General features: G+C 34.5%; 1 protein-coding gene across 1 annotated transcript; it reads left to right on the forward strand.

Moving 5' to 3' along the window:
* The first annotated feature begins 13,083 nt into the window (after positions 1–13,083).
* LOC149190037 (uncharacterized) lies at positions 13,084–15,244 on the forward strand. The gene has a single exon (XM_089413340.1). The coding sequence runs from the start codon at positions 13,269–13,271 to the stop codon at positions 15,189–15,191; it is 1,923 nt and encodes a 640-aa protein (XP_089269466.1). The 5' UTR covers positions 13,084–13,268; the 3' UTR covers positions 15,192–15,244.
* Positions 15,245–16,554: the final 1,310 nt, after the last annotated feature.

Consider the following 16,554-nt stretch of genomic DNA (forward strand, 5'->3'; position numbering starts at 1 on the left):
AGGTCCTAAGATGCCCCTAGTACCCTTCTAGAGACTTCCATCAAGGATAATTTTAGGGGTGAATGTTCGCCCTTTGGCGAAATTAAGGGGTTTTAAATTTTTAGTGGGCGAATATTTTGTATCATAGTACATTTTTACAAATCACCTCAAATAGCCCACCTTATTTTAAGGGAGAGGGTAAAAATGGTAAATTTAGCCCTTGAAATTAGGACTTACAACCTTCCATTCTCCCATTTTCAAGAATAGGTTTTATTTAAGTGAATCCATTCGCCCATTTTCAAGAATAGGTTTTATTTAAGTGAATCCTATGGGCCAAATACCATATTTATAAAAGAGGTATGGTAAATTAATAAAAATATAAATAAATGAGAGGTATGGTAAATAAATAAAACATTTTTTATATTTACTCCATAAGTCACCTTATATACATGTAAGGGTGTAAACAAATAAAAATATAAGTAAAGTGAAGGTATGGTAAATAAATAAAACGTCTTTTTATACTTACTAAAAAGGTATGGTAAATAAATAAAAATATAAATAAACTAGACGTATCGTAAATAAATAAAACCTCTTTTTATATTTAGTCCATAACCCTCGTTCTATTTATGAAGGCTCAAGAAAGAGGTTTTATTTAAGTGAATCCTATGGGCCAAATACCATATTTGTAAAAGAGGTATGGTAAATTAATAAAAATATAAATAAACGAGAGGTATGGTAAACAAATAAAACATTTTTTTATATTTACTCCATAAGTCACCTTATATTTACGAACACTCAAAAAATGGGTTATATTTAGGTGAAACCTATGGCCAAAATACTATGGGACAAATACCATGGACTAGATTGTTATTAATACCATGCAAAAAACCATTATTAACCCTAATATTAGAATTAATAAAAATAAAAATGGCACATGGTATTGACCCATGGTATTCACCAAAATGGCACATGGTATTGACCCATGGTATTCACCTGGAATGTAGCCTATTTAAATGGGGGAATTAAACCAGCATGTAGCCTATGCTAAGATTCACTAGGACTTTACAAAGTTTTATTATTTAGTGAAAGACTCGCCAAGATCTTACAAGATTTTATAATTGAGTAAAATATTCGCCATGCCTCGTGAGAGATTCGCCAAAAAATTATATATACATATTATATTATTGATAAAATCGCCTTCCATTTTTCCTATATACCAAGGAGATTCGCCCATTTATTATATTTATAAATTTAGGGGGGGTTCTTAAAATTTTCCCTGACTTCCATAGCGATCAGATTTTGAAAAATCACTCACAGGAAATTCTACAGGAGGCTGCAAGGGATCTACAAGAGGAGGCTGAAAGTTGTTTTTGGAGTTTTGAAGGTGGAAAATGATGGGAAAGGGGCAATGAGGGCTAGATGAAGGTATTGAGGTGTCTAGAACTTGTCAAAGAAGATCAGGGATGAACGTGATGGTTGGATTTGTTCAAAGGGCAAGAAAGCATCTTTATGGGGGAAAACACAGAAATTAGGGCAGATTGGCGAAATGTTGCGAATGAGTTGGGAAATCTATGAGAAGTGAGCTGGTGCTAGCTGTTTTATGGAGGGATGGTGAGCTGGGATGTCCTGCAAGAGATCTGCACATTTACTTATCAAAACTGACCAAAGAAAGAACAAAAAAACAGAACTTTGTCTAGCTTGACCTAATTTCTGCCCTATAACCAGAAAATGCTAAACAATACCCTATGAACAGAAAAGCATGCGAGAGAACTATGGTAAAATGACATGAAATGATCTAAGCAATTGAATCTGAACCAATATCAACTTTTCCAAATCAAAGTATCACACTAGCAGTTGCATGGAAGAGCAAAAACTGTGTTTTTGGTGGCAGCAATAGTGCCTTGACCTCAAATCATAATCCCAGGGAGGGAGAAAGGAGATCAAGACCTGTTGTTGGCCTTTTTGGATATTTTTCTGTCACTACAGAAACTTACTTAAGCAACTTGAAACAAAAACAACTATACTAACCATCAAAAGCAACCTAATCTAACAAAGTAAAGTGAATCTATGCAACAGAAATTAACTCATGAATTGAAACAAAAGCATATAAGTACACAGTAGGAGGTGTTGGGCAGCTTGGGTTGGGCCCTAACCCAAGAGCTTTAGCCCTCTGAATGAGATAAGTGCTGGCTCAAAAATTGTTCCATCTTCATTATCAAAAATAGCAGTTACATTACATAAACTGTTCTAAAAAAGAACTCGAAAATGAGTTGAACACAATGCTGCACAAAAGTGTGAAAATCTACTAATAACTAGCTAACCTACTAAGGCTCTAAGCCTTCTTATTTATACAAATGGGGACTTCCAATAGTCCTCCTAAAATCAAGGAACTCGGCTTCTTAGAACTGAAGATAAACAGCAGTCCTACTTGACTTGCTCGGCTGCCCCTTGGAATCATCAATGTGGGCCTTTGTGCTCCGAGTTGTTGATGGAGGATTAGAGGAAAGGGGTCATAAATGAAGGATACACCCCCCCTACAAGTCCTCTTCCCTGTTTTCCTCGAGTTTGGCTGCCATTTGCTCATAAATTCCTTGTCTTTGTCCAAAATTGTCCAAAAAATCTGCATAAAACACACATTAGACTACATGGCAAAGTGACTAACCCAATTCACTCTATTAGCATAAATATATTCAAAAAAATGCAACAAACTAATGATAATGGTGGATTAAGTCGAAATAAGAGGCAGAATGAGCCCATATAATTACCCATTTCTGGGGCTCATCATCACCCCCTGCTAAATGGGTTGCTCATCCTCTGAGCAACTAATCTAACTCTTCATCTTTAATGGCTCTGACAAATTCCCTGACATCCCAAGCCTCTAATGTGATGTCTTCTTCCCTATCATGGAAACCTGCTTTCCTATCCACTTCTTCCCATTGTTTCTGTTCTTCCTCCTCCTTAACTCCTTCCAACAGTCCTAGCAGCAGTGGAGGACTGAATTTAAGACCAATCCAGTTGGATTTCAAATTTTGCATTGAGTGCTTATATAGGGGCACTCTCCTCATGGTTTCCCTCATCCTGTTTGGGGAGGTATATTAGATGGCGCTCCACATATGTAAAGTATATCAGAACACTACTTATTGTACAAGACACACTAGAAAACACTAATACAGACTTAGCTTCCATGTACTCTTAGGTATATTGGAAACCCCCCTCTGGGTTGCATACCATCCATAGCTAACTGAGTTGGTCGCCTTGTCATCTGTGATACACCAAACACAACATTCGGGGAGATTTACTACACGTACTGGAAATGATATTCCACAGTTCACAGGGGCTTGGTAGTCCTTTTATACCTAGTTACCCTTTTATTTGATTTTGGTTATTTATTTGGTGGAAAAAAATTTGAAACAAATATTTAATAAATTTTGGAACAAATATCTAATAAAATTCATCGTGGCAGAATTACCAAGACATTCATGTAGAATGCAGGGTTTACACTCTGAATACATACATGGTCAATTGGAATGAATCAAAGAAGAGAAATTAAAATCAGCAGAATCTGGAACGTCAAACCAACCTCAAACATATGGTGTTGCAAAACTTGAAACAATAAAAAATGAAGTAACTCAACCACAAAGGATAGAATTAGACATATTTCAATCTGAACCTAAATTTATTGAAACCCTAGGACCTGAGACCATTTAGGGTGAATCATAGATCAATATAACTTTAGAAACATAATTTACCAAACCAAACGTTGAAGAACCTGAATATGACATTTATGAACCTAAGTCACCTTTAGTTGTTATAACTCCTACCCCTCTACCAGTTTCATCTAAAAGAACTATTATTACAACTGGTCTACCTCCTAGTCTTCTAATAATTGAAGATATTACTAAAGGAGAAGAGGAAAATATTGTATATCCTCTTCTTACTACTAGTGATCTGTTAATTGTTCAAGCTCTTCCTTTTGAACCTTTTCAACCAGATCCTTGGTATTTGACTCCATTAAAATTTTTAGGTCAAGGTATTCCTCATTTACACAATCCTTTTGATTTTACACCTAGGTGAATCATGTGAGAAGCTTCTCCTGTAAGTCAAACCTCATCTTTTCAGATGAGTATACCACCTAGCTAGCCTACTGTGAATTCTATGTTTATAGGATTATAGGAATTATTCTTATATGGTGTACTTTTGGTTCATGTTGGGTATCAATCACTCAGTGGAACTTTTTCGGGAGCCACTCCTTCTTCTCAAGTTTCTACTTGGTTTTATGGAATCTAATCTGGTTTATCTACTACTAATGTAGAAATTACTGCTTAGAGCATGAATTCCATGCCTAAAACACCTTTGGCATCATACCAATACATTCATATGTTATCTGACAACACAAGTATTCCTCAACTAGCTCTAACTGGGATTAAATTTTTAGCTGGGGGGCAACCATCCTATCTTTCTCCTGGAGGGAAACCTCCTCGAGGAATTTATTCTTCATTTGTAGGATTGTCTGTTACTGGAACTTATACAAACCTTGGTCAAATACCTTAGGTTGATCCAAGTCAATCTATTATATCTCAACCCTTGATTGGTGCTCCATTTCCAGGAATGGGGAGTACTATTTGGAACCCTCCTTATGTTCAACATCTTGTTCAAGTTTCTCCACAAGTGTGTGTTTATCAACCTGTCTAAGTTACTGGACGAACTATATCACAGAAACATGTTCAACAACCTATCTAGTTTACTCCTCAAGTATACATTCAACAACCTATCAAGGGTATTCCTTAGATATTTTCTCAGCCTATTGTGCAAACAACTATTCAACAACCGATTCTAGGTATACCTCGAACACATGTCCAATATATGCCACAAATGACTGTGCAAGGAATGCCTCAAATTTCAGTTCAACAACCTACAGAGACCATGCCTCAAGAATCTGGTTATCAAACTAGTCAGTCTATACCTCAATCTTTTATTGGTCCAACTTTCTAGTATATGGCTTAGATACCTATTCGTCAACCAAGTGTACGAACAATTCAAACATTGTATCCAGGTCAACCTTACCGAAGTCAACCTTTTCAGGGCTAGATTCAAATGGTACAGGGTCATTTGTATCAAGGTCAACCTTTTCAAAGTCAACCATATCCTGGTCAACCTTTTCAAGGATTTTCATTTCAAACTAAACCTAGCATGACTTACCCTGGTTATCCTAAAGCAATGCAAATTCCAACTACACAAGTTATTCTAGGATATCCTAGATATCCTCCTCCATGGGTTGGGCTAAATACTCAAGGGTATTTGTCTTCTCAGCAAGACTTTAACCGACAGTTACCTTTCATTGCAATGTTAGATTTATCAGATCTATCTCATCGCATGAATGATCCAATTTATCATTATCCTTTTTGGTCGGTGATTCCTGCTAAATTACCAAGTGACATACTGAAATTTGATGGTAAGCCTAGAGAGGATCCATCAAATCACGTAATGACTTATCACCTATGGTGTTCTTCAAATTCATTAAATGATTATTCCATTAGGTTACAACTTTTTCAGTGGACTTTAATAGGTCGAGCAACGAAATGGTACATTGAGTTACCACATGATCGAGGTGGATATTGGTGGCCACCAACCTATTCCACTTAGACCTCCAGTCGGCTTCATTTGTTTCCTTGTTTATTTCATCATTTACTATTTTTAGTAGTTTTTTGGGTCCTGAACTTTCGGAGCAGTTTTGACCCCCTAAACGATGTTTTTTCAGGTCCATTGTAGGCTCATATCCATTGGCAAGGGTCTACGAAAAACCCAACTAACCCCAACAGGGCCCACAAACTCTTGGCGTTACATCTCCCGGAGTTAGGTATTTGTTGTTTAGGTTTTTCTTATGTTTTTCAATAATAAATAGGCCCTTGAGCCTCATTGTAATGCAATTCAGAGGCATGTAGCTGCCTCTTCCTGCATCCCGCCTCCTCCTGCCGCTTGCGGGGAATTTTAGTGGTCACACAGGCAAAGATAATTTTTCTTTACAACATTGTAACTAGAGATGCCCTTGGATGCTTTATAGGATCTGCAAAAGTCGGAATCCTTAAGCAAAAAATAGTTGAGCTGAATTATAATCAGTGAAGAGTAGCATTGAGGCACGAGAGATTGATGGAGCCAATGGAGGAATAAGGGACCCCACAACAGGGCGAGGGACGTGGTAACTTTGTTTTCCTTACCAAATGAACCCAAGAATGGATGGCAGCGACCCAGCTAGAGAGGATTTCATCTCATTATAGTGGTCTAGTAAATTCAAAATGGTGGAAGATGGAGGCGTGAATGATTTGGCGAAGCGACCCAAGTTCAAATCGCATAAAAGTGCATCTGCCACATGCTCTTAGTCTTTGTTTGTACTATAGGTATTTTCTTGTTTTGGTTAGAATCTTCTTTCAGTGTACCTTCCCGTATTCAAATTGATTTTAAGTGTACCTTTATGTATTCAATTTGAGTCTAAATTGCTATTTCAACGCTCTTTGGTGTTCTGCTGTAATATGATAGATTGTGAGGTAATGAACTTTATTTCTCCCAATTTTGATTAAATGAATGTAGTTCGAACAAAATGTTTTCCTTTCAAAAGAAAGGTGTGGAAAGATCCACGTGATATGTATATATAACAAGACGTTAAGATGATGCTCTGCATATGTTTCTTTTATCATCTCATGCATGCAGGAAAAGACTTTGGGACTCTGCGCTTCGTTTATTCTTCATCCTCATGACTAATTTCTATGAATATCTAGTTCCTAATTTTCATGATGTGACTTAGAAAGGTCTTGGCTATCATATTGTATTGTTACTTAAGATTTCAGTCGATTGTTATGTGACTTTTCAATTTTTAATTTAACATCCATCAAAAACAAGTATTAGAAGAAACGTTGACATTCCAAGATTTTAGGTGGAGTCTCTATCTTTGGTGATGGGCAATCAATATCCATGGTTTATGCTCAATTTAAGCATTCAACCTCAAATTAATTTTGGCTTCCAGTTACTTTTTACAAAAACAAAAATATCTAAGCATGATGTTTAAATTTTTGTATAGATAATAAAAGTCAAATAGTTTGGAGAAAAATAAGAAACATAGCCAAAAAAAACTTCTAAAACTCAAGCAATTTAAGCATTCAATCTCAAATTAATTTTTGCTTCTAGTTACTTTTTACAAAAATAAAAATATCTGAGAATGATGTTTAATTTTTGTATAGATGATAAAAATCAAATAGTTTGGAAAAAAATAAGAAACATAGCCAAAAAAAATCTTCTAAAATGCAAGAAATTGTTTAATCATTGTGCTTCCGCTAAGCGACCAAGGCTCGAATGGCATAAAAATGCACTGGATATCTATTCTTGGTCTTTGTTTGTATTACCGATCTTTTCATGTTTTGGTCTAAACGTGCTTTCAATGTAATTTTCGAGTTTTATATTCAATGTTTAATCCAAACCCCATTTGACAAACAATGAGTTCAAGAAATTCAGAGCTCTAGGTTCATTTATGTGGAGCTTTCTTTCATTGATTATTGAAAAATAGCAAATTCAAAGATACTCAAAAGTGGCATGTGCATTTATTTGATATTCGTTTAATTAAATTATGTTTCAGAAAAAATTAGAATCAACTTTTGCCAACACATCTAAATTTGTGTTCGAGGGTTGTAGCAGTGTGGACAACTTGACACGCAGACCAATGTTGTCCTTTCAAGGTGCTGAAATGACAAACTATTTACTGTACCTCCAACCTGGCATTGAATGCAAGATTGTCTTGGCCTCCACTCCATGTGAGTTTTCGATATTATATAGTGTCTGCAGCAAGTTGAGCTGAAATACGAAGCTACAACAGAATATTGTTCTCATGCCCAATCAAACATTTTGGTACAAATTTTGGTTCTCTGATATCATTCACATGTTGACAGTGTTGCTCATGTGACAAGTCTGTTGCTTCTATATATATAAAATTTTGGCACACAATCAAGAAATATAGCAAGAAAAGTATTGTGTTGCAAATTACATATAATGATGGAAAAATAAGAGCCTAGGCAAATTACCCAATCAAAAATTGAAAAAAATAAAATTGAAAAAAAATAAAAAATAAAAATAAAAAAATTCCAATGTTTACATTAGAAAACCTATTTTAATTTTTAGTCGCTTTAGATTTAATGTCACAATCAAACTTATTCTGAATACATTATTACCCTGCTGCGACAGGGAATAAAAAGGTGAAATGCAGAAAAATAATGGCCATCTTAACCATACTTATAAAATAAAACGACATACACAACAAGTAGAAATTTAGTAATTTATTAGCGTTGTCAATGTACCATCATAAAATATCAAAAAAGAGTCATTCATTAATGGAATAGATCATAAATCATGTTCGTAAAAGCAAATATACCAAAGCAAAAGACGTTTAATTTATTCCCACAAAAGTGGAGATGCAAGGGGCATGAAAGAAAATATATGCCTTAAAATGTATATATTAATCTCTTGGGTTTAATATTATTTCTTTGGGTTTATAATCTTGGTTAAGTATGGTGTTATGAAATCAGCTCAAGAAAAGATAGAAAAGAAAGATCAACGCCTTAGAATTCAGCCTCTTCGAGGGGACAACCTCCTTTACATTACATAAATGAACAATTCTTGGATGATACAAATGAAAATACCTCCTTTCTATATATAGGAGTCTAAGGGGTCATAACATAATCAGAGCCGACATAACAATAATAATGTAAGGGCACAATAATAACAATAGTGGGCTTCTATGGTGCACAATAGTAACAATATGGGCACTACATGGGTACATCAATATAATAAGTGGGTTGTACTAATAACAATAAGGGGTTACACTAGTAGTATAGGGGCCTAACATGCCCCTCTCCTTCAAAAAGCGTTGTCCTCAACGCTTGAGTAGTTCTTGTTGCTTCTGTATAAAATTCTTGTCCTCCCATGTGGAATCTTCAGCGGGTAAGTTCTTCCACTTGATGAGATACTTTGAAATTGATCAATTTCGTAGCTGTCTGGTTCTTGTTTCTATGACTGCTCCAGGTTCCAATATGATTTTTCGTTCCTCTTCAATTTTTGGCAATATTGTTTGAATTGGGATCTTTTGCAACTTTTGAATAAGTGGCCATACTTCTTCGTCCTTCTTCCATTCATTCCTTGCTTTGTTTATCCAATCTGGTTGGATAATAGAAATAGCACAAAACAATGCTTCCACATCCTCATCCTTGAAGAGTCTTCCCATTCGGTAAGGTTGCCATTTTTTAAGTGCATGTAGTATTGCCAACATTTCCTTATCATAAATAGCTTGCTTGAGATGTAGCGGTAAAAATAACCAATCACCTACATCAAAACATTTTTCACTACGATGTTGATCTACCTGTTGTTTCGTTTGCTTTTGCACCGAAGTGGCGTTATCGTTTAAAAGTTGGAGAACTTGTTGTTGATGCTCGACGTGATCTTTCACTGCTTGAACCTTTTTCTTCTTGATATGTCCTTCTATCTCTAGAGGTTGAGGAGTGGTAATTTCTTCCAATCCTTTACAAGATATGGTCGGATTGAATTCTTGATGCTCGATGTGATCTTTCACTTCTTGAACATTTTTCTTCTTGATATGTCCTTCTATCTTGATAGTTTGAGGAGTGGTAATTTCGAACAATGAATTACAAGATATGGTTGGATTCATTTCTTCTTTCTCGATGTGATCTTTCACTTCTTGCACCTCTTTCTTCTTGATATGTCCTTCTATCTTGAGAATTTGAGGAGTGGTAATTCTTGCCAATGCTTTACAAGATATGGTCTGATTCTTTTCTTCTTTCTCTGGGGTGGGGTCTTGGCGTATATCTTCTTCTTTTGATGTTTCTTGATCCTTTTCTTCCTCCTCTTCATATTCTATGTAAAATAATTTCTTCTCAGCACACTTATGACCTTTAGTGCATTTGCTATCACAATTGTAACAAAGCCCTTTTTCTCTTTTTTCTTCCAATTGTTGTGGTGTAACCCTTGTAGGTTGTGGAAGGCTAGGAGAAACAACACTTCCATCTTTATAGTGTTGAGGGGTACGCTTCCTGGTTTCCATAATTTTTCTTTCCACTATGTCACAAAGCCCTTTTACTCTTTCCAATTGTTGTGGTGTTTCTCTAAAGAAGGTGTTGCTCTTTGTATCCTCATAATGTGCTATTATTTCCTCCGTGAAAATGGACCACGTAACAAGTTTTTTACAAGAACAAAGCCCTTTGTACCATAAAAATTGATTTGGTTCTAAGTATGAAGATGAAATACATACCTTTTGTAACAGTTGTACACCATGTAGATCAAAATATTGCTCCATCTGAAGTATCCAATTTACCGGATCCTTGCCATCAAACTTCCTCATCTTGTTTTTTCTTGATTTTAGGAGCTCGGCCTTGAAACGACTATAACTCTGTACTTTCAGATCTTTAAGTTCTGAAATTGCAACCTATAGTAGCCCTCTGTGTCCTCTTTCCAATGCCACTAGTCTGATCCAAATTGGATTCTCTAAGAAAGAGTTATGCACAATCTCCCAAGATGACCTGATTATAGACCTTTCCAGAAGGGCGAACTTGTATGAAGTGACACGTGTCACTATTTTAACCTTTGGATCTGAAACAGATACACAAAAAACTACAGTCTGTCCTCTTTTTGTACCTTCTTACGAAATTTCAATCCGATCCCCAGAGAGAAAGTTATGACGATTTTCCCCAGGTCACCTGTTTTGAATGTAATTCAGGAGTCTGCAAAAAGACCAACTTCCTCAGATCATATCTCCGCAAATATCGCGCGAAAAGCTTTGAAATTTGGACCCGAGGTTCAGCTCAATTTCTTCTCAAATGGGTTTTTTTTGCGACTTCTGAAACTTCAAAAAAAAAAAAGTTATAGCGAAAATGCCACGATGACCTGTTTGGAGCAGCGAAACCCTAGAATCCAAAGCTCTGATACCAAATGTTATGGAACCAGCTCAAGAAAAGATAGAAAAGAAAGATCAATGCCTTAGAATTCAGCCTCTTCGAGGGGGCAACCTCCTTTACATTACATAAATGAACAATTCTTGGATGATACAAATGAAAATACCTCATTTCTATATATAGGAGTCTAAGGGGTCATAACATAATCAAAGCCGACATAACAATAATAATGTAAGGGCACAATAATAACAATAGTGGGCTTCTATGGTGCACAATAGTAACAATATGGGCACTACATGGGTACATCAATATAATAAGTGGGTTGTACTAATAACAATAAGGGGTTACACTAGTAGTATAGGGGCCTAACATATGGTCCAACGCCATATTGTGAAAAAGATTTTCTCAATATGAAAATCAACCATAACCCAACTTTGCATTGTGACAAAGATTGTCCCAATATAAAAATGAACGATGGTCAACCATGTTTATTTAGTGTTTAAAATATTTATCTTAGAATTTTTATACCTTGAGTTTATAATATTAATCTATTGGGGTTTAATATTGTTCCTTTAAATTTATAATGCATAATGGTTTTAGAATTTACCTTTTTAGATTTAGGATTCTTATAAAAAAAAATAATAAAATTAATAAATAAAATTAGTAATGGTAATAAGATAAAACTAATAACATTAATTAATAACAATAATCATAATAATAATAACTAATGAGTAATAAAAAAATTTATTTTAAAATGATCAATTAACAAAAATTAATTAACTATTTTAATTAAATTAATTAACTATTTTATTTTATTAATTAACTATATTAAAAATGAATGAATGAATTATTAATAATTAATACTAATTAATTATTATTATTTATATGATTAAATTTAATTAACAATAAAGATAATAATGTTCACAGGGTATTGCATAGACAGTGGTGGGGTGCTCTATTAATGCACTTTTTGATGTGAAGTCACCAATTCAATTCCCCACCCCTATAGGGGTGATATATTGAACATGATGGAGATGTAGTCCTACCAAACTTACAAAAAAAACATAAAGAAAACAATAATAATTATTAAAAATACAAATAATATTAATTAATAATAGTAATTAATGAGTAATAACAATAATTAATTTAAAACTATTATAATAATAATTAACTAACAATAATTAATATAAATTAATAATTATTATTAATTATAATAATAAAAATAATATTACAGAATATTTGTGTTTTCCAACAACATTTGCTAATGTGGTTGTGTAAATAGTACTCTCAAATTAGTCTTGCTTGGGATTGGATCACAAAGCCAACAATATTTGCTAAGATAATTGTGCAAATAATACTCTCAAGCATAATCTTATTTGAGATTGAATCACAAAACCAGTAAAAACCAAACCTCCCCACTTAACTATTAAATATAATATAATACAACCTTTTATCATCAGCTAAATACCGGATCGATCTGAATTCTATGAAAAGAGCATAGCCCTTAATGTTTTAAGTTCAACTTTTATCCGCGACATTTCTCAGATGGCGGATAAAATAGTCATGTTAATATGATGGATTCATGCTAAAGGTTTTCGGATTTATAAAAGGGTTTTCAAATTTGGATGCACCAATATTAGCTGAAAAAGAAATGTAAAAAATTTAATATTTGAAAGGAAGATTTTGTGTTTAGGGTTCTTTTAAATTTAACATCCAAATATCGGTATAAAGTACCAGGAGTTTTGTTATTTTAGTACCACGAGTTATATGTGTTGGAAAGGATTTTTTACGACTGGGGTTTCTATCTTTTAGCCTCTACTTGGCACCAGCGTTTGTCTCTATTAATGCATGTTAACATTGCTCTGCTCGCCTCCTCAACAGAAATTGAGAAGGTTCAAGGTAGTTAGTCTAACGTTTTTTAATAATATTTTTAGGGTTTGAGTTTATATTTATTCGTTAAAATTTACCTATATACTTGCTCAGGGTAATAATAATTAGCATCTTAACCTTAATCAAATGGGCTATGATTATAAAATTAGCGGAAGCCCTCATTAATTTTATTTGGATTAAATCATGTTCGTAAAAGCAAATAAAAGCAAACATACCAAAGCAAAAGACGTCTAATCTATTCCCTTGGGCTCATAAAAGTAAAGAGACAAGGGGCCCTGAAAGAAAATATACACGAAAAAGAAACGGTCCATCTGTCCATTGACCAAACGGTCCTTTACATCAGGGGAATGGGACTCGTGGCTTCTGTATTACCTTACTGTCAGGGGAGTGTGGCCGAAATCAATTTTTTTTGCTTATCGCAGATTTGAAAAGCTTCATCGTTCTTTGAATTTTGAGATGGGTGTCTCAGGAAGGCCATACATACTGCGCTTGTTCATTATTCATTTCTTTAGCTGCTTGGGATGGCTATGCAATCTTGCTGTCGCGCAGTCCGAGTTGGGTGAGGCTGTAACGGGGTCCGCTAATTTTCCCGACCTGGGATTCGCTATTTTGGGGAATTTTGTGGTTTTTATTACGAGCTTGTTAAGGGGAAGACTCGACCTGGAGTTCGGCGCTAGGGATATTCTGGCAACCCTGAGAGGCCCCGAACTGTACAAGATAAATGACGGGTTCGGACTGACTACCTGCGAGCAAAGTCCAGAACCAGAAAATCGATTTGCAAAGGCTTCTGTGGTAATGCTGTCATACAACCCGCCCAATTCATCGATGAAGCAATTTATGAAGTATATCTGCAATGCCTATAAGGTGCACTCTATTCTACTTCAATGTTTTCCTTTAAAATCTCAATCTGCTAAACTCCTCCCTGGGATCTGTAATTGCAAGCTTCAGAATGCTGAATCTGATGAATGCAAATGCATTGTATTCTGGAATGTGCAAGACATCGTAAAGGTGCTTGATCAACGGATGCCCGGAAGTCTTAAACGACTATCTGATTCCCTATGCTTACTGCCATCTCCAGAGTGCCTAGAAAATGGTTGCCACGGGTGGAAGGAAGAAAGGAAGAAAGAAAAGCAGGCAGTGGATGAAATATTTGAGTATGTTTCCCAGGGAGCCATGGAAAAGGAGCATCCTTGCATCTGCATTCCACTTTCTCCATCAGGCTATGATTACTGGACAAAGCTGCTGAACAGATCTTTCGGAGCTACGGGAGAATCTGACCGTGCTTACAGCACTGCGTCTTTAATAGTGCCAAGGTTAACAGAGATCGCACTCAACCTTCTACTCACTGTTTGGTTCAGGGTCGATGGCTTCTCCAGCTCTCTTGTGGCAAGAAGAGCAATTAAAGATTATGTGGTAGATAGTAAGGGAAGTGGGTTTGCCGCCGGTGCTTTTCTAACAAATGGTATGGCCCAAAACAACTACGAGTGCCGGGTGTTGAACTTTAGAGGTACTCGTTTGGGCATTAGAACCTTCTCCTATATAGTAGGATTTTTCAACCTCTTTTGCTCTGCATTTTGGGTGCTCTTTGTTTCTCTGCAACCTAACATTGGAAAATGGTACGATAAGGGCTCCGAATCGCCTTCCAAATACAGTGTTATTGTTGCCATATTGGTAGGCATTGGTATTGCTTTTGGCATGGACGGCTTACATTTGTATTTGTATTTGAGTAGTGCATCCAAGGAGCCAACCGTTAAGGTCGATGAATCCAAAGAGCCAACATCTAGTGGTTCCCAAGAAGCAACAACAGGTAAGGGTTTGTTTGCTCCAATAATTAGTGTTTGGCGTCGTGTTAAGCTTTGGTTTCAGTCGATGCTCCAGTTTTGCCAGCCTCTCCTGGTTTGCCTTCATCCCATACTCCAGTTTTGCCAGCCTCTCCTGGTTTGCCTTCATCCCATACTCCAGTTTTGGGGTCGTCTTAAGGTTCGGGCTTTTCCTGGCGGTTGGAAGACTTTGCTGCGTCCAAAAGTTCTGGTTCCCGCGGTGATGGCTTTGGAATTGATATGTATTTTATGTGGTAGCTTGTTATTAGGAATTTTGGGTCCAAAATGTTTTGGTAGATGGGTATATGGTGCTTTACACGTACTAGTTTGGGTAAAGTGGGCCACTGGAAGTTATCTTTTAGGCGAGTATCCACCAGAATATGATTCTCAATCTAAGGATGAGAATGGAATTCTGGTGTATTCCTCTGCACTCACTTATGATAATGGTATTCTTGTGTATTCATCTGCTTTCTGGCTCAATGCTCTTTTGGCAGGAGTCCGGTTTCAGTGGCACTACGCCACGGATTTGAACTCACTGCTTGGAGTAAGTCCAAGTTAGATTTGAAATCACTGAATGCTCTTTTGGCTGGGCTCCAAGTCCAAGTGCTCACTGAAATGTCTCACTCGTTAAAATTACAAAGTGTATTGTAATTGGGTTCACATAATCCATGAAATGATTACTTGGTACTAGATTCTATTTATGGTGATTAATTATTATTCGTTTTTTATGGTAATGTTTTTTTGGTTAATTATATTTTAATTTTAAATGGTATTGTTTTTAATTGAGTGATGTAAGTTTAATTACATAAGTGAGAGAATGTATATATTTATTGATTTTTATATGTATATTAATTAGAGTTTTATATTTATATTAATTATAAAAAAAAAAAAAATTCCATTTTCTGAAAAATTAAATATAAAATTTTATTTTAACTGATAAAAATATAGAGATTTAATTATATAATTTAAATTATTTTATCTACTACAAAATTATATAAAAATAAAAATAAAATATATTAAAGAATGAAAATTAATTATAAAAATTATTAATTATTTAATCTTATGCTTTGATAATGAACCATTTCCATCATTGAAGTTTAAATTTTTTTTTATAATGATTGATAGTTATTTATTTAGTTAATCATTAGTTATTTCCATAGAAGTTTTAAAAAATGTTATAATGAATGATAATTGTTTATTCATTATATTCATAAATATATGTTCAAAACATTTTAACGAATTGGATATGTTCAAAACATTTTAACGAATTGGAAAATATGCTAGAGTAATTCACAATTACTTGTTCAATTAGTTATTTGTGGTTCTATAGTGTATGAAAATAAATATTTATATGACTTGTCTAGTATTTATTTTAAAAGTATTTGTGATTTTTTTTATTTAACTACCATGTTCATAGCACAATTTTATTATTTTAAATTTTTTATTAATTTTTTAGGGGATATTTTGAATTTTTGATCAATTTCTTATTAAACATTTGGAATTAAATTTCACATGATATACATAAGCAAACAAACTTGTAAGTTTATAAAGTTAGTGTGAGAAGATTCACAAAATAATATGATGAATTTAGAAAATGATGTATTGTAAAATTATAAAAAAAATTGTTATAAGGGAGAATAATATTTATCATTAAAATTTGAAAAAAATATTATAATAATTAATAATTACTTATTTAATTAATTACTAATAATTTAATAGGGTTAGAGAATAAATATCTCTTGGACTTGTTTGTATTATGAACATATGTTAAAACAATTTAATGAATATGATTTTTTGTCTAGTAATATCACATATAATTCTCTTTTTTTTCAACATTTGGGATTAGATCTCATATATAAGTGAGAGATGGTTTGAAGATAGATTGCTTTAATAAAGTAGAAATTTGTTGTGTGTAAGATTGT

The sequence above is a fragment of the Pinus tabuliformis genome, chromosome 3_1 (genome assembly GCF_031772625.1).
Source record: "Pinus tabuliformis cultivar Carrire ecotype Pingquan chromosome 3_1, CPIR1, whole genome shotgun sequence".
In the NCBI taxonomy this organism is placed as follows: Eukaryota; Viridiplantae; Streptophyta; class Pinopsida; order Pinales; family Pinaceae; genus Pinus; species Pinus tabuliformis.

Coding starts and splice junctions, on each gene's coding strand:
- LOC149190037 (XM_089413340.1), top strand. CDS start 13,269: ATGGGTGTCTCAGGAAGGCCATACATACTGCGCTTGTTCATTATTCAT.